The sequence below is a fragment of the Diaporthe citri genome (assembly GCF_014595645.1).
Source record: "Diaporthe citri strain NFHF-8-4 chromosome Unknown scaffold_6, whole genome shotgun sequence".
Lineage (NCBI taxonomy): Eukaryota > Fungi > Ascomycota > Sordariomycetes > Diaporthales > Diaporthaceae > Diaporthe > Diaporthe citri.
Genome location: NW_025064851.1, coordinates 2057282 through 2075019, shown reverse-complemented (window position 1 = coordinate 2075019; position 17738 = coordinate 2057282). Strand labels below are relative to the sequence as shown.

The 17738-nt window shown below is 53.4% G+C and overlaps 8 protein-coding genes across 8 annotated transcripts; 3 read left to right on the top strand and 5 right to left on the bottom strand.

The window, feature by feature from the left end:
* Positions 1 to 481: 481 nt before the first annotated feature.
* INS49_012601 (uncharacterized protein) lies at positions 482 to 1354 on the bottom strand (the record flags this gene model as incomplete). The annotated part of the gene is made up of 1 exon (XM_043173304.1): positions 482 to 1354. The coding sequence occupies one exon, from the start codon at positions 1352 to 1354 to the stop codon at positions 482 to 484; it is 873 nt and encodes a 290-aa protein (XP_043022601.1).
* A 1579-nt stretch (positions 1355 to 2933) lies between these two features.
* On the bottom strand, positions 2934 to 4501 carry INS49_012600 (uncharacterized protein; the record flags this gene model as incomplete). Its single annotated transcript, XM_043173303.1, has 6 exons — positions 2934 to 3008; positions 3093 to 3176; positions 3275 to 3311; positions 3371 to 3846; positions 3939 to 3961; positions 4270 to 4501. The coding sequence occupies 6 exons, from the start codon at positions 4499 to 4501 to the stop codon at positions 2934 to 2936; spliced, it is 927 nt and encodes a 308-aa protein (XP_043022600.1).
* A 3047-nt stretch (positions 4502 to 7548) lies between these two features.
* On the top strand, positions 7549 to 8391 carry INS49_012599 (uncharacterized protein; the record flags this gene model as incomplete). The annotated part of the gene is made up of 5 exons (XM_043173302.1): positions 7549 to 7584; positions 7653 to 7699; positions 7806 to 8100; positions 8167 to 8241; positions 8311 to 8391. 5 exons carry the CDS (start codon positions 7549 to 7551, stop codon positions 8389 to 8391), a joined length of 534 nt encoding a protein of 177 aa, XP_043022599.1.
* A 328-nt stretch (positions 8392 to 8719) lies between these two features.
* Positions 8720 to 9445, bottom strand: INS49_012598 (uncharacterized protein; the record flags this gene model as incomplete). The annotated part of the gene is made up of 1 exon (XM_043173301.1): positions 8720 to 9445. The coding sequence occupies one exon, from the start codon at positions 9443 to 9445 to the stop codon at positions 8720 to 8722; it is 726 nt and encodes a 241-aa protein (XP_043022598.1).
* Positions 9446 to 9999: 554 nt separating this feature from the next.
* On the top strand, positions 10000 to 11856 carry INS49_012597 (uncharacterized protein; the record flags this gene model as incomplete). The annotated part of the gene is made up of 3 exons (XM_043173300.1): positions 10000 to 10092; positions 10183 to 11574; positions 11653 to 11856. The coding sequence occupies 3 exons, from the start codon at positions 10000 to 10002 to the stop codon at positions 11854 to 11856; spliced, it is 1689 nt and encodes a 562-aa protein (XP_043022597.1).
* Positions 11857 to 12566: 710 nt separating this feature from the next.
* On the bottom strand, positions 12567 to 12925 carry INS49_012596 (uncharacterized protein; the record flags this gene model as incomplete). The annotated part of the gene is made up of 3 exons (XM_043173299.1): positions 12567 to 12573; positions 12673 to 12722; positions 12794 to 12925. The coding sequence occupies 3 exons, from the start codon at positions 12923 to 12925 to the stop codon at positions 12567 to 12569; spliced, it is 189 nt and encodes a 62-aa protein (XP_043022596.1).
* A 324-nt stretch (positions 12926 to 13249) lies between these two features.
* Positions 13250 to 14136, top strand: INS49_012595 (uncharacterized protein; the record flags this gene model as incomplete). The annotated part of the gene is made up of 2 exons (XM_043173298.1): positions 13250 to 13568; positions 13631 to 14136. 2 exons carry the CDS (start codon positions 13250 to 13252, stop codon positions 14134 to 14136), a joined length of 825 nt encoding a protein of 274 aa, XP_043022595.1.
* A 431-nt stretch (positions 14137 to 14567) lies between these two features.
* On the bottom strand, positions 14568 to 15300 carry INS49_012594 (uncharacterized protein; the record flags this gene model as incomplete). The annotated part of the gene is made up of 3 exons (XM_043173297.1): positions 14568 to 14629; positions 14695 to 15042; positions 15111 to 15300. The coding sequence occupies 3 exons, from the start codon at positions 15298 to 15300 to the stop codon at positions 14568 to 14570; spliced, it is 600 nt and encodes a 199-aa protein (XP_043022594.1).
* Positions 15301 to 17738: the final 2438 nt, after the last annotated feature.

The window sequence follows — 17738 nt, the reverse complement described above, 5'->3', positions numbered from 1 at the left end:
ATAACTATCACCTTGGCACCTTTCCGGGATGAATCACATAGTGACAATTTCACAATACTACTGTAGGGCTGGGCAAAATGGAAGCATGGCTTTGTTGGGCGTCTGAGATTGAGGGGTTATTTGGTGTTATATGACGGGTAAAAAGAGGTCGAACTAACTAGTTTGCAAGTACAATGTCCTGGAGAATGGTGAGAATGATAAACCTGCGCTAGCTCGGGGAACTTTAATGCTATTACGCAGCCACGAGAGTGGTACACGTAGTTATATCAGTCCGACTCAAGTCAGAGCTATTGGATTGCAGTTACTCAACCCATGAATCTACATCCAAACTTTCTATATATACACCTGAATTTGGTCGGCGAAGCCACCGTTCCAACAAGAGGTATCTTGAGGATACAAATGTGGACAAGAATCACAAACACCCCAACACCATGCCTAGCAATGGAGCCAGGCTCAAACAGCATTCCCATAGGCAAACATCTTAGTTCTTGGTCTCCTTAGACTCCTCGACCTTGTCGTTCTTGCCGCTGAAGAAGTTGTTGACGTCCTGGACGAAGCTCTTGAAGTCGCGGACGTGCTTGCGGGCGGGCTCCTCCCTCTTGGAGGCGGCGGAGAAGGCCAGCTTGGGGCCGGGGATGGGGTAGGAGTCGAAGGTGGTGTAGAGGTTGAAGTTGATGCCCTCGTCGTCGGAGGTGTACAGGGCGGTGCCCAGGGTGCCCTCGGGCTGCTCGGAGCCGCTGCCGGTGACCTTGAGGTTGACGCACTGGGGGTAGTTCTGGGCGCCGTCGGCGTTTCCAGCCGAGTGGAGGGCGATGATCTCGTGGCGGAGGACGTAGTTGCCGGGCTTCAGGTTGGCCGGGACCTTGATCTCGTGGCCCAGGTTGTTGCTGATGATCTCGTCGGAGGCCCAGGTGCCTGGGGACGAGCCGGAGACGAGGCCCTTCTCCTGGATCTTGAAGAACTTGAGCGAGGTCTTGTCGACGGAGGTAGGGTCGTCCGCAGGGGCGAGGTAGTCAATGACGGGGCCGTGGTGAGACTCGGGCCAGGTGTTCCAAGTGGCCGTGATACTCTCGCCAGCAGCGACGGTGGCGTTGTTGAGCACACCGTTCTTAGCACCCTTGTGGCAGATGATATCGGCGTCAGAGTAGGCGCTCGGGGCGACGAAGCCGTTGTCAGACGCGGTGGTGGACCAGGCAATGAAGTCGTCCAGCTGGGAAGCGTCGGTCTGGTACTGCTGGTCGAAGCCCTTGTAGTCGACGCCGCCGATGTTCCACGAGGCGACATATCCGTGGGCCTGGACCATGCTGACGCCAGTGGCGACGGCGAGGACGGTTGCTGCGACGTGGGAGTGCATCTTGATGGTGTTTGTTGTATTGTTTGTGGCGGGTTGAAGAAGCTGGGCTTTGGTGAGATTCAAAGATTCAATATAACCGACTTGCGGGTGAACGAATTGTAATGCAATCAATGCAGTGAGTGAGCGAAGCTGAGCAAAAGAATGGATGCGAGGCGGTGATGGAGTCTGGATTGCAAGCAGGAAACGAAACATCGATCAGCAACCGACTCTGGGGAGTTATATAGCCATCATCACGTCCTGTCACGCCCTGTCACGCCCCGCAACCATCACGGCCTCGTCGAGCGCACTGGCGCTGTGTCTCCGCGTCACGCCCAGGTTGATATTGAAAGCGGGCCATAAGTGTTTGCTTGGCAATAAACGTGCGGCCGGGCAGCCTGGTGAAACGGTGGGTTCGTCTGAAGGAATAGCTGCGGCTCAACGTTATACTGGGCCCAGGTGAAGATCGCCGCCGTCAGGGGCTCAGGAGAAGGCGGCAGTTTTGCCAATTACGCCTAGAACGGTGAAATTGTTCCCACAAATGCCGCTCCAGATCCACATGATGACGATCTGTGGAGAATACGTTGGTGGGGGACAGTTGTTTAATCATGACCTGCCAAGACCCGAAATGGACACCACATCGCCGCCAGCCGAATCAAAGCCTTGCTTTTTGTGATGGCGCGGAGTCTAGGTGTACATATGCAGCACGCGGTTGAGTCTCTCTCAGATAGACCACTGTACCAGAATTTGTTGCTTCATTGAAGCAGACGAGCCTGAGCCTACGTATCGACAGTATCCCGGAGCCGAGGCCGACGGCTCTTCACGTCTCTATCCTTGCTTTTGCGTAGCATCCCGCACGATCTGAATAGTCTACCCGCCCAAGTGCCGCCCAGGTGCCGCCTACTCAGCCGCCCAGGTACTTAGACTCCGCCTGTGTTTCGAAACGGAAGAATTCGCCTGCCAATGACTAGCAAGTCCGAAAAGGGGGCACAGCCGATTTTTGTTCGTTTCCACGACAAAAGCTGAATCTGGACATGCAAGGCGATGCACGCACCGTCCAGGCCGAGCCGGCTCGCCGTGCGATCACATAATATGGCGAATTTGATTGGGAGGCCATCGAATTATGCGGAGCACAGACACTGCCATCTCCACATAATCCTGCTTGTTGTTAATGTGCTGGCCCCTATCCAAAGGCTTTCGGTTACGCTGGGGCCCACAATAGACGGGATCTGACAGTCCGTTATATCAGATCTCAAATATAGTAGTCCCCGTGTAACCTCAACTGAGGGAACTCACCCACTCACGCCACTGCCCACTGCCACAGCTCCCTGGCCGGATCAGCCTGCCCGTATCGATGGCAAAACGACAGCCCAGGATAACAACACGAGCCCTTCGCAGGGAGAATCCATTGCCGGACAAGACGTCCATACGACAGTATGGGGCCACCTAGAAGTCCCTGCGTCGTTCCAGAAGATTAGGATGCGCGCCGCATTCGTGGCTGGGGTGGCACATGCCCCCTTTCTACTTCTGGAGCTGGCGGTCCTCCCGTGAGCAGTCCTGCGCTGAATGCCGACTCGTGCATGCCATATTCCGGCGAGTATGATTACACATTGATTTTGGCACCGTAATCGGCGACCTTCTTCCCCGCGTGCCATCCCGGTAGATAGTATTGCTTGTCCTATTGTGCCAACGTGTTAGTGACCTCCGCCAAGGTTTGAGTTAGACTGGCATGGCTCTCTGGGACGCGGCTCGCTCAACTTACTGCCCACTGCGTAATCCATTCGACCGTGGAAGCGTAGTCCACCTCTCGCTTGTTACCCAATTGTCCCACCAGTGTTTGCTGCTTCTCCAGTGGCGTTCATCTTGCATAGGTATGGATGGGCTCTCTTGCCGCCGTCTGCAAGCCGATTTTAAATTTCCCAGTAGGATGTTGCAGGACGGCACAGAGGCGCATATGAATCCTATAGTGAGTTCCGTGATCCTACACTTGTCAGTACAGATGATGTATGTCGTCTGCGCACAAGCAGTTGGTAGACTCACACTGTGATGTCCAAGTAGACAAACTTCGATGTCACATCCTCTGTCACCAGGTATGTGGACAGAAGGTACATCCTAAACGTAGTAACCCCCAGCGCCACGCCTCCCGCTCCAAGTATCGCCGCGATCTTGAGCCTCTCAGCCAGGGGCATGGTGAGGCGCCATGTCAATATGATGGGGATGATGAGGATGATGGAGTCGGTCAGTATCGCTAAAGAGAGGTCGAAAATGAATGCTTTCGCCTGGCTGAGACACCTCGTCGGCTTGATGCTGGGATTCCAGAATGACTCGACAGGAATACACACGAACATTTTTATGAACTGGATTGGGATATACGCAATCGCAAGTAGCACGATGAACCACTTGATTGCCTTCGCCACTCGCTCGTAGACGGCGAAAACCCTAGCTGTCAGAAGCAGAAGGGTTACCTTGATGAAATAGGCAGCTGGGCAGTAGAACACACTAGTGATATAGAGCCACTATTGTGAGCGGCTTGAGGTTAGTGTGGGTTCCTGCTTCCTTTATTCGCCCAATGTCTGAGTACGAAGAAGACGCCCTGGGCTCCACAAACCTTCATGAGGACTCCATACTGCTCTGTAGTAAGATCCCAGGCATGGTGCCCCGCTCCTTTAGCTAACACTTTTGTTCATTTACTTGTCAGACGCGATATCCACGAAACGTATATCCATCTAGAAGGATCTCACTCACTGATATGTGTCACTGCAAGAAATGCTGCCATAAAGATCTGAGGGACTCAGTCAATATATTTCATCCTCTTGACTGCTCCATGGCGTCGAATCTGTACACACGATTGAGATCAAGAAAGTCACTGGGAAAGTTTTGATCAGCCGGTGCTGATCGTTCAGACGCTCTTTGGCCCGTTGGGTGGTCGCACAACCTACCGTCTTCTGTGGTGACTTGTCGGAGAATGACCGTCCTGACATAGCCTCGCACCAGGAAGAGGCCGAAGATCAGGACGGTACTAATGATGGTCACAAAGAAAGCGACATCATGTCCAGCATCAGGGGGGTCGTCGAAGTCTGGGGTGACTCCGAGCGGAGGTCTGACGGCGCCTGTACGAGTCGGAGCGTCTGAGCTTCTGCTGGTGGATGCCGCGGCCGCCGTCGTACTCATGACGGCCATCATCCGCGGTGGTCGGAGAGGAAGCGACCTCGGAACTTGGTCTCAATCATATCCCACTCGTGATGCTGTCGCAAGCAATTGGGCTTCCCGCGGATTGGCACTTCATGAGGGTTGGTGGACTATGATGATGGTCCTTCCAAGGTATGAGGAGCGAGTGGGACAGCTTGCGATTTGTAAAAAAGCTTCCTGCCAACATTGAACAAGGTTTCGGGTATTCTGCGGGGTTTAAATGCGTTCCGTGCACGTTCCGAATTAGTGGGCACTCCAACAAGGCTTCAGCCGCAAGATAGTTGAATTGGCACCGGATAACGAGACCAGTTTGACTGTCGGTCTAGTCAGTTGTTACTGATCATCCGAGCTTAAGAGTTCTTACCCACTCACTCTCTGTCGATCATATCTATGCGATGATCTATCTCCCGTTCCATCTACGGATAAGGTCACTCAGCCGTATAAGCTTGCCTGGGGTCGCAAGCGAAACTTTGTTCTCCATAACCTTGAACTCTTGCCCGGGCACTGGCGTACGCCATTCCGGCACAAGCTGATGTAGATCACCTCGCTATCGCCAGAGCATATAGGAAGGCAGGTCGTATTCGTATCAAGAAATGTGGAACTATTGTATTCATCGCTTGTGTATCAATCAACCTGGCTTGTATGCCGTGGCGGCCTTGTAGGGGAGGACCAGCCCGAACGCGCATTATAGAGCAGTTGCTCTCGGTGGATGGTGTTAGCAGGGTACGGCACTGCCAAGAACCTTATCCGCTGTAGTCATTGAAAGTGTAATGGTGGTTGGAGTGGGCATTCCGATCTAGTTAGCGAATGAGATCTGTAATCATCAGGGCCTGGTTCACGATCTTGGGGTCGTACATTCGCTTCCAAGTTCTATATCTGAGAAATTCTATTGGTGGCTGCCTCCTTGCGAGTGTATAGCACGATGAATACATGCCGGCATATGGAGATTGCCTGGGAAACGATGCTATAGAGTTACAGATACCTAGTCATACCGAACTCTATTTAATACAGGTTTTCAATGTCAAACACACGCCCTAGGTCATTATTTTTGACTTCAGTCTTTTGAGTCTTTTGAGCAGCGACTCTATTTCAACTACGAACCTCATTCAAACCAAATCTTAGGAGCCAACATTAAGACATCTCAGTGTCGATCGCTGGGGGTTAGTATTATCGGCGTTGACCAGTGTTTTCAAATCACTTACCTGCATATGGAAAAAAGATTTGGGGGGTTTTCAGCTTACACCATTTGCACTGCATATCTGCCATGGGCATCACACTCCGGTAAGACAATACTGCATCGATAACACCAATTCTGCGGGGATCGAGGTTCGGAAGCCCATTCCTCTCCCTTACTCATACGGCTCTCCTTTTCCTGCGCCTGTGGCACTTCTACTCTAGTCCCTTACTGCACTTTCAACTATAGAGAAGATTATCACCACAAGATGCACACTAATCAATGTAACATAATCGAAGAATTTCACGTCCATAGTAGCTGTGCCACCCACAGATACTGCGCGGCGTAGCTAATTGCTCTAGCCCATTTGCGCGCGTTTCGTGAGCATAGCTCATACCGCCTCTTAAATCTGCTCCCTTGCAGCTTACCTGATCTCTGCTCATATGCACAGTGGAGCGTTTTCCAGACGACAGCCTAGGCCCGCATAGGATTTGCAGAATTACAAAGCAGAATATGGGACGAACAGTGGTAGATTGAATCTCCTTTTCGTCTCAACCCCAAGCAGGTCTAAACCTCACCTTATCGTCTGATCTAAATATCAGAATAGATATAATTGGGATCTGGCGGTGCCTGGGATTCATACCGGTGATCTTCTTCATGCAGACAAAGAACCCCAAGCCTTGACAATGCAGTATAGGTTAGAGTGAACGCACATGCCGTGGTCAAGTATGAATGCAAGTTCACTGATTTATTCGCAAGCTATGAGTTGGTGTCTGAGTAATGGCTCCCTTCGCTAGCTCCCTGACCAAACTTTCAAGAAGCGCTCAGAACGCCCTCCTTGTCGACGATCAGGTGCAGGAGTCCAGGGCCCAACAGGTTGAGGTCCGAAACAGGATGAAGCCTGATAGCCCACAGCCAAATGTCTAAGCCACCTCGGCAATCAGATATTCGCCGGCAGCTTGCCCAGCATGCATGTCATGCTATGCATGGAAGCTGTGCAGATGATGAATATTCGCCAACATCCTCGATGAGGTTGTGGAAGCCAACTTGAGCTTCAATTCTTGGCAGGGAGTAAATGTCTAGCATGTCTAAATGCATACATGGGTAGGCTGTCAGCTCATGGGCAGGCTACTAGCCCACTGAAGGCATCGACCAGAATATAGGGCTAATTCTCAAAGCACTTCCATTTGTGTGTGCTATGATGGCTCCATGAGTTGATTCGGCTGAACTGCCAGGTCTAGAATGCCACACCGGACGTCCGCCTGAGTGTCGTCTGGTGTTCCCAAACTCGTGGCGAATTTCTCTCCAGTATTTGAAGAGCAGTCTTACCTCTGCACGTGCGCATGAGTGCGGCCCTACCATCAGAACAACTCTGTGGACATGGCACCCTCATGTCATGCAACATTTCAGAGCATTGTGGTCCGCGTTGGTCCTCCCGAAGTAGCTGCCTGAGTTGATACAGACGCAGAGGAGAGAAAGTCAACTTATAGAGGAGTGAATGTGAAGTCTCCTCGAGCTGTTGCTGTAGTGAGTTGAGGAATAGATCGTATTGCTAGTCCGCACTGCCCTCCCAGAGGATCCAAATGCCTCTCTCCTTCGTGACTCCGTCGTCCTCCACAAGAGAGAGCCGCCCAGCTCGTCACAAACCAGTCCATCAAGTCGTGGCCCCACCGACGGGGATGTGAGCTAGTAATTACCACCCACGAGGGTAGGTACCTATGTCGCTGCCAGCACTTGGCCTGAACGCAACCCCGAGACGCAACCCCGAAGGGGGACTCAGCTTAAAACCCAGGAGTCGAAAAAGTCGAACTTCGCCTGACCTTCTTCCTTTGACCAAGGACCATCAACAGTCAAGATGGCCAACCAACTCTCCCAAGAGGAGCTCGAGCACGTAAGTCAATCACCTCCATATACCTATGAAGAAGAAACAAGACAACTAATGGGAATTTCGCCTTATAGGAGGGGCAATGCCTCTACCCGCCGCCCCCGGGTTATGACCAGCGGGCGTAAGTAAATCCTTCAAGTTTCCTCGAGGACATCCATTCCCTGCGGAGAGTATCTCAGCGCGAGAAGGTAACAGACGAAATAAACTGACTAACCTGGACTGTATAGATTCTATGCCACCCGCGACATGCGGGCAACTCCTGCTGCGGCCGCCGCCACCGCTACCACCATCGCCGCCAGCAGCAGCAGCAGCAACAACAGCAACAACAACAACAACGACGACGACCTTGCGGTCGCCCGGGCCGGCCCCGCCACAGCCGTGCCCAACGAGGCCATCGACCCTCGTCTCCTCCCTCCTCCTCCTCCTCCTGCTGCTGCTATCGCCGCCGCCGCCGCTCCCGCTCCTGCCCCTGCCGCCGCCGCTCCTGCCGCCGCCACCCAGCCGGCCCAACCTGCCCGTCGCGTGAGTCTATAATCGAGGTTGTCTCTTACAATAGCGGACATGAGCTGACATAGTCTTTGCTTTCAGCCCTGGACCGAGGCCGAGGTGGACGAGCTGAAGGCTCGCCGCAAAGCCGGCGAGAGCTTCGGCCAGATCAGTCGGGTATGTGTTATCTATACATTGATCTGCGATTCTTAGACGCACAAACACCTACTAACGCGGCTATACTAGGCTCTGAGCAGGACCCACGCGGCCTGCGAGACCAAGGCCAAGAAGTTGGTCTACAAGAACGACCGGCGGCCCGGCCAATGATCGGGCGACCGACCGACCGACCGACTGACCTGAGGGTTTTCTTTTTTCTGTTTTTCTAGTTTGCGTGTGTGTCCGTGGGGGGGGGGGGGGGTGGGAAGCCCCCAAGTAATCAAGTCGACCGTTTCCGGGGTGGAAGAAGACCAGAAGTGCGACGTGACGTGAACCGTGAACAAGTGTGATATGCTTTCTTCTTTGCCGTTCGAACGGGCGTAACTATCGGTTTATGTGACCAAAGTAGCCTCGCTCCTGACAGTAGACAGGCCTCTTGGCCAGAGTAGATGCGTAGCCGCCGTGAAATAGTCCCACCCGCTCGCACGAAGCCCTGCCCTCAGCCTTCCACGGCAGCAATCCCTGCCCCGTCGCCCTTCAGCCCGGCCTCGTTGAAGTCCTCGTCGTGCACAGGCAGCTCCAGGTGGAACTTGGAAATCGGAGCCACCTCAACATCGACCTCGCCCTCCGAAGCCAGCCCCAGTAGGTGCCCTCCTCTCGTCCTGTCCTTGCTGAGGAAATGCAAGTGATCGCCGGCAACGCTGACGCCTTGCATATAGTCTGGCGAGCGGAACCCTATGATGACGCCCTCCATGGGCTCCTCGAACGCGTGAGAGGTCTGGTGCTTGCCCACCTCGGCGAGGCCCTCGTGGGGCTTGGACTGGCCGCCCACGGTGCGCACGGTGACGCTCTTGAAGACGCCCGTGATGCGGACGGCAAGGTAGAGGTTGTGGGCCTCAGGTAGCAAGAAGGACAGGAGGCCGAAGAGGTCAGCCTTGTCCGCTAGGACGGCTGTGGTTTTGTGGGTCGTCTCGAAGTGAGTGGCCATGGCGAAGGGAGCGACGACTGAGGAGTCCAGGCTTGTGTCCACCGATGTGACAGAACCGTCCGACTTCATCTGGTAGGCGACACCGTCGACGATTATCAGCTCGCCGACCATGTGGCGGAACGTCCCGATGCCGTGGTCGCCTTGCTGGAGGAGGGTCGAGATCAACAGGCCTTTGTTGGCCACACCATCCATCAGGGCGTTCACCACCGAGTACTGGAAGAGCTCGTTGGGTGCCATCTTGACTGGCTGGCTTGTGGTGGCTGCTTTTCAGGGAGTGGTGACGTTGAGTCGATCACCTGGCGGGCGTCGTCGAAATAGAGCCTGGTCAGTGCGCCCTCGCAGCTAACTCCTGCAGCCCTACGGTAGCTCCGGGAGGAAGGTGCAACCCTAGCCTCTCTCGACCTCGTCTCTCGTGGGACAACACCTGGGCACTCTCTGCTGAAATGTGCGTGGGAAAAGGGCACAACTTGGCTGTCTGGGTGCTGGCAGAGCAGCTGAGGGGCAAGTGGGCACTGCAGTTGTACGACGTCCGCGGATGGACTCGGGAGGGAATCAGGGTGACGTCGGTTGGCGGATAGGGCGGGCCTAATGCGGGAACTTTAGTCAGGTCCTGGATACCAACATCATGACGACGGCCCCGAAGCTTCCAGCCCAACTAATAACGCCTTGCTCGTTGCCGTTGGAATCAGCCCCAGCAGTTCAATTCTAGGACTGTACAGGACGGACTATTTGAGAGTCGTGATTCACTCCAAGGCAGTTGAGTTGTGAGCTCCTCTAGTCTCTTGATCGCAATGGCTTCAGGTACGGAAACAGTGGACATTGTGGTCCAGTCTCTTATCAACGCCGGCGTCAAGTACGTCTTTGGCGTTCCTGGAGCAAAGATTGTGAGTGGCTTGAATCTTTCGAGGTTCATTCTCTACCAAATAGCCTCTTGATTGTCGTGTCCTTGGGAACACTTGTCTAACCAATTTCAGGACTCCGTGTTCAACGCCCTGGTCGACCAGCCCGAGATCAAGCTCATCGTCTGCCGCCACGAGCAGAATGCAGCATTCATCGCCGGCGCCATCGGCAAGATCACAGGGAAGCCAGGAGTATGCATCGCCACCTCAGGCCCCGGAACGAGCAACCTTGTCACAGGCCTGGTGACGGCCAACGACGAAGGAGCACCCGTCGTCGCCATCGTGGGCAGCGTCAAGCGGGTTCAGGCTGCTAAGCGCACGCACCAGAGCCTACAGGCCGTCGCCCTGCTCAGGCCAGTCACCAAGAAGGTCACCGCCGCGGTCGTCGAGGACCAGGTGTCAGAGATCATGCTCGATGCATTCCGGGTTGCCTCGGCGAGCCCGCAGGGGGCAACGGTCGTGAGCCTGCCGATTGACGTTATGACGGCCGGTCATAAGTCTTTGATCCCGGCTGCACCTCCACACGCATACGACCCGCCGGACTATGGGCCGTCGTCCCAGAAGTCCCTCGCCGAAGCCGTCAAGCTCATCGAGGCGGCCAAGTTCCCTGTCCTGTTCCTGGGGATGCGTGCGGCGGACCCCAAGGTGATAGCAGCCGTCCATGGGTTCCTGCGCAAGCACCCGATCCCGGTCGTCGAGACCTTCCAGGCTGCAGGAGCTATATCTCAGGAGCTGGTCCACCTCTTCTATGGCCGCATCGGCCTGTTCCGCAACCAGCCAGGAGATAAGATGATGGCGCACTCTGATCTGGTTATTACTGTTGGCTACGACCAGGCCGAGTACGACGCCGACGGGTGGAACAGCTCAGGCAGACTTCCTATCATCCACATGGACACTAACCAGGCGGCTATGAGCCTCTCCTACAGCCCTAAGCTGGAACTCATTGGGTCAATGCCGGATAACCTCATCGCACTAACAGACAGCCTCAACAAGGTAGCCCGCCCACAGGAGACGGAAACAGGCAAATCCATATACGAGACCTTCCACGAGTGGGAGAACAGTGACAAAGCCCTGGGGAGTCTCGACAGCTCCGGCCCCGTGCACCCGCTCCACTTCACCCGGCTGCTCCAGCGCATGATCTCTCCGCAGACGACGGTCATCTCTGACGTCGGTTCGCATTATATCTGGCTCAGCCGATTCTTCTACTCGTACAACCCCAAGACGTTCCTGGTCTCCAACGCTCAGCAGACACTGGGGGTCGCCCTGCCGTGGGCCATCGGCGCGTCGCTCGTCCACGGCCCGTCGCAGAAGGTCGTCAGCGTCTCGGGCGACGGCGGGTTCATGTACAGTAGTCAGGAGCTGGCCACGGCCGTGCAGCAGGGATGCAATATCACCCATTTCATCTGGAATGACGGGAAGTACAACATGGTCGAGTTCCAAGAGGTCGAGAAATACGGCCGTAGTGCGGTAAGTCAATATTCTGCCACGATCTCTAGTCCCTTTTTACTACCAGGTCTTCCGAACAAGTCACTAACATTGTCACAGGGCGTTGATCTAGGCGGCGTGGACTTTGTCAAGTACGCTGAGGCGTTCGGTGCGAAGGGGCTGAGAGCAACGAGCTCCGCCGAAATCGAGGCGGTCATGAAGGAGGCACTGGCTTACGAGGGTGTCTGCGTCGTGGATGTGGTGATCGACTACACGGACAATCATGACTTGATGAGCCATGTCATTCCGGACAGTATCTCGTAATTGTAGTAGGTGGTAATTTGTGGAGGGCAGGCGAGGTCTGGCGTTCCAGGAAAAGGGCTTGAAGATTTGGAGTGGAGTAATGTAATTCTGGTGATGAAGGCTAGTCCAAAATACCGCTCATACATTGACCTGATCCGAGGCTGCCCTTACTCAATTTGTCGGACATTCCGCAGTAGACAAGCCCCTGTTGCCGGCCGCAGAGGCGTATTCGGGCAAAATTTGATCAAGATTCGGCCACCTTCAGTCCTCTCATCCCTCAGCCGACGAATCTGGTGTACTCAATGCATCCCTAGCAACATCTTCGGTGTCCAACGTGGAGAGCTGAGTGAGCGTAAAAGACCGGCAGACACCGATTCCTTTCCAGAGCCTGCCTTCGTTAAGGAGGGACAGGACCTCTGTCGTCGAGCCGGTACGTACTACATCACGCAGCAGGGAGAGGCGAGAAAGTGTGTTGTTTCACGGTATTGGAGATTCGTAGAGGTAATTCTCATCCAGGGGCCACCGCCAAAGGCTCTCATCGGTCAAGACTTAATCTGGCTGACGTCTTCCTTTTCCCAGCCATCTACCTGCTCGTGGCGGCATCGTGTCGTAGTGTAATGTACAGTCGTAACGGTCCCTCTTGTTGTACATCCTGGGTTTCGGTCATATCCAGGTATCCATTCCCTCCCTGCATCAGGTCGCGCAAGGTCCAAACTCGTCGGGCAGTTGATTTATTGTCTGCGGATTAGGCAGAAAGTCAGCATCTAATGACCATATCCTTCTTTTGTTGCTCGGCGGGCGTCGGGCGTGACAGCCTTTGGGAGGATTGTATCTTACGGAGGAAGCAGGAACTCGCCCCACGAGCTTGCCAGGAAAGTGACGCCGACCTAAAGAGCAAGTTAGCATTCCGACCGAGACACAAGCAGGTGGAAGCATTGCAGGAGGACGTCAAACTCACGCCGAACGAAGCGATGGCCTTGACCATGGAGGAGTTCTCGGGCGACGTCAGGGAGTCGTAGGTGGACGCGAAAAAGCCCTTCGGCTGGCGGCGGGAGCTCGCGGGCTGGACGTAGACCTTCTTGGGCGGCATCTTGGCTGTTGCTTGTCTTGATGCTGTGGGTTTTGCGACAGTGTGAGCGAGAGGAGAAAGATTTGGCTGCGAAAAGTCGACGGGGAGCCGACGTCAGTACGTGGTGGGATTTTTGGCGCTAACGAGCCGCGGAAAGTCTCCCGCCCGCCTGCGGCTCGAGGAGCTTGGGTGGGCCAGCTCCACCAACGTCATCCGTCAACCAGGCCCAGCTCTTGGGGGCTGCGCCCAATTGCGATCACGACGAACAACTTTACAACGCCGAAACCCGGAAAATGCAATGGAGACCCGAGATACGACATAGCAACCTATCAATCAGAATCGAGAATGGCTGACACGTCCAACTCCCCTGGCCCGGGAGGCTTCCTCAAACAGCAACCTCTCCCCTCGCCCGCGCCCAGCGGATCCTCGACGCGCCCTGCATCCGGCCTGCCACACCCCAGGTCCCACCCCTTGCGCTCAGGGTCGGCCAAGGAGCAGACCATTCGCGCGTATGTCGACAACCAGCTGATGCACATACAAAGACGCTTTGTCAAGAAATCTGTGGTCGCCAAACCGGGCGACGACATCGTGGGTTACAAGACCGTCGGGGAGCTTTGCAAGGACGTTGAGGCGCTGTTGGACATAATATGGCTATCGGGCACGCGTGAGGTTGTCTGCTTGCCCGAAGTGCTCCGTGTGTATGGCTAACTTTGCTCCTGTTCGCAGCCGCGCTCCAAATCCCCTACCTCCTGAACATCGCGCACGAGTTCACAGAATGGGTCATCAAATTCCCGCCGCAACCTGAGCCCCTGTTCACGATCCTGAACAAGCTCGACTATTGCTTTGCCAGCCTCTTAGCCGGCCAAGACGTCGATTCCAAAGAGACGCTCCCTGGCTTTGAGAACGGCATCCGAGGGGTGATAAGTAAAACCGACATGGTGCGTTGCAAGAGCATCGTGGAGCAGACGCGCGTGGTCATAGTGGACGTCATGAGCAAGCAACCCGACGAGAACGGCGGCAGTGATGAGAGCGAGACCGAAGACGACACGGAGAAGGAGATCACAGAAGCCGAGACGGACACGGAGGGCAACTACAGCGCAGCGGAGAGCAGTGGGTTCGTCGACCCGAATTGGGAAGACCCTGACGATGAGCTTTACATGGACGTGGCGAGGGTCTACGAGAAGACGCTTGTCCAGCTGGGCGAGGTAATGGGTCAGGCCGGCCTGCCATGACAAAGGCATATGATGGCATGGGTGATTGAGTTTGACACCGCAGAACCAGAACGCCGTCACATGCGTATCTCCTGGGTCACCTTCGGGGTTCAATTTCGAAGTCCAAGTCCTTGCCCGACCTGAAGTCATAAGAGCAAGACCATGCCTGGATTTACTGTATTGGTCTGAGAAATAAAGTAAGTCAACAATTTTGCATTAACGAACACGGTGAAAAGAAATGCCACGATTCGAGTTGCGAATATCAAATTGTCTACATTGACTACTATTCGTTGTAGGAGAGTCGCCAAGAAGAAAGGCGTGGGGCCGGATGAGCCTCCTATCGTTGCATTTTCGGAATTGGCCCCGTCATCTCCCAAGGCTTTTGCTATCAACCATTGACCCCCATCAGCGCCATGCTCCACCAACGAGTGAGTAACTTATGATACACGCAATCAGTGGTAGTAGCCACTTGACTGGACCACAAGATCACCATTGCCGCGTGCAGCAGCCGATCCTGTGACGATTTTCTCGTGTGAGCAGCAACAAACATATGGTTGAGGATGCCTATGTGAGACTCACCAGCAACTTGGCCACCGTTGTTGCAGTTGGTGAAGACCCATTGTACTCCGAGGGCGACATCATAGGCAGTGGATGCCGTAGACTGTACATTGAGTAAATGTGCTATAACGATAGCACTGTTGTAGGTCGCAACTTGGCGAAAGCCTGGTACCCCACTAATCTGATCACTAGTACTGACGGTGATGAGATAATTGCCAAGCGCAACGAGGAAGTTGAAGCACACAATCACATCGTCCACGTTTGCGGTTAGCAGGGTGCCAGAACCGCCGCCGCCGGGGCCGCACTGATCGACGTATTCAATAGCAAAGTCGCCGGAGATGGACGCCGGTCCTTTGTACCCCTCAGGGACTGAACGTGAATTTGTCAGCCAAGGTTTTGTTGTCGTAGCTACTCGGTAATGCGAAGAGCTGTCATACCGGGGAGGAGCTTCGGCGGAGCATGCAACATCTCAGTTGTGAGATTGAGCTCGGCCAATGAAGGAAACCCTGGAAGTGGCACAAACTCCGGGTAGTCTGCTCGGGCAACATTCTCGGCAAAGTTGCTAGGAAGAGCAGCAATCATGCCCGGAGCAACAGCTCCTAGAAACAGAAGTCTTAGAGAAACCATGGTGAACTGGTGAGTGTATTCAATTTGAAGCAGTGGGGAAGACCTGTGGAAGTCGGTGATGATGCTGAAGCCTCTTCATGTTGGTTTTGGTCGTACGAGAATGAGGGCTTTATATATTTTGTCTCCCAGTAATGAATCACTGTTTCCGATGTTCTAGTTGACAAGGCTACTACGGCAGACAGCCCCCACAGTTGAGGTTGCAAAACCTCGTGTTCCAAAGGAGTAACTAAGCTGCAATGCTTACAGATCCCACGAGACGCCAAGCCAATTATACAAAGTAGACATATTGAGGCCGTAAGCCTTAAGGTGGGCATGACTACACATATGGTTGCAAGCAACATTTTATAACCTCAAATGGACACTACCGTCCCCGGGCTGAATACCCTCATCCAAGCACATGTTAGGTAGTATGCAAATGTATTGCTATATAGTGAATGTTATTGCAGGTGTATGTGATCCTCTTCTTGATCTCTGATTGGAGTTTTGTCAGGAAGCTGACCACATAACAAGGCATGAGAGCTGAGGTGCAAATCGCGACTATTGAGTTCCTTCTTCCTATAACCAAAGTTTATCGTCCTGCATCTTCGACTGAGGCACACCACCTGGAGGTGTTGCATGGCCCCCATGAGCCATCTGAATAGATTCTAGTGGGTTTCGGGCTTTTTAATTCCACCGTAAGCTAATGTAGCCTACTTGTAGATGGGACAGGCATCGGGGATGCTTCTCTCACGAGCTTTGGAACAAGAAGGACACAAAAGTGTCTTCAGAGCCTTGAAAATGGGTGAAGACATGTAGACACGCGGTTTGCCTCCCTCGTGGATGCTTCTGAGTTCCGACAAGCACTCCGTCGAAAATCTAACCTTTGCTGAAAATCTTTTTTTTAGACCCATCAAACTCCTAATATGAACGAGAGCATTCCGATTTTGGGGGAGAATATGTAGCAGAATTTGATGTAGACATAGTCACCTCTGCGTACATGATCGAACCATCTTGTGTCTAGAGGGCCGCCTCTGTATCCACTGCCTGAAATATGAGCGAGACCGCTACTCCGGTAGATCGTTACAATGATATTGGCCACTTTCATGTCAACAACTACAAGACGTATAACAAGTTCCCAAAGACTTTACTTAGGTCTTGTGATGATGTGTCACTATCCTGATAGAGATACGTAATCGAGAGAAGGTTCAGGCCGGCTATCATACAGCCAGGCAGCAAAGATAACATAGTTTAAATCACTTGACTTGTTAGATTGTAGATGGAAAAGGATATTTGAATCATAAAATGAAGTAGATTTCCCAACGCTACGGATCCTGAAAATAATAAAATGAACTCATTAGATTCAATATGTCATGAAAGGGATTCAGAGACAGTAGCGGCTGCCCTCGATACGTCAATTGAAGTTGAGTCGGCGTTTCCTTTGCATGGAAGCTCTCGGAGGGCCGCGAGGTCCAAAGCACAAAAAGGCCCGCAGGGCTGTGAGCGCTTTTGTAAGCAGGCTCGTAATTCACAGAATCCTTGTCACGTCCGATTATTCCTTTCCCTTTCAAGCTACCAGCTACTCGGTCATTTACTATAGACAATTGCTTAAGAAGCATATGTGTACAGATAAAAAACGAGACCAATAGAAAACCAACGCGGAGCTCACCGAGGTCGCGGATTTCCTTCTCGAGGTGAAAGTCCAGCAAGCAGAGACATGCGTAAGCCGCTACAGCAATGGTCCTGCGAAATAGCCAACGATGGGGAAGGCAGCATAGACTTGTGGAAATTGCCTCAATTTTATAGACCATCGAGAATTACAATGATCACCAGTAAATCTTATGAGTCTTTGAGATTCTCTAGCTAATGCCCAGACATCTGGAGGTTCATAGAGGCTCTAGTCCATTGCGGCATGTAGGAGGCAGGTTCAGCCACCGTCTCACTTCGGAAATATCACTGATCGTCTCGATCAGACCCCGAAGCTGTCTCAGATGGTATGTATTCCATGCGAAATCACGTCAGATCAGGAGAGAATGTTCCAAGTAGAAGGCAACGATGTGAATGGTATCTAGTTGCTGAATAGTCACTAAATGTATGTACAGTAGAAGTAGTATCTATCTGGGTAGTAGCAAGAGAGGTATATCCAAATTCAGTTGGTCGTCGCTCATAATATTTGTCGCACGAGAAGGTACGGCAACGCGGGCAGTGCCAGCCGAAGAACCGTAGAGAACAGCCCAAAAAATGTGTCAGAGAAGAATGACATAGACGCCGTCTGTGCGCGCCCGGATCCAAGACCATTGTCCCAAGCCGCTCTCCATGTTTTGTCTAATGTTTCCCAAAGCGAAATTGTGTCACCATGCGCCCGATCAAGTGGTAAAGACTGTGTGTCGAACTTGTGTCTGTCTTGGAGACCCAGACTTTTGTGGTTTGACGAGGAAGGAAGCAGCGCAAAGGCCGCGTTC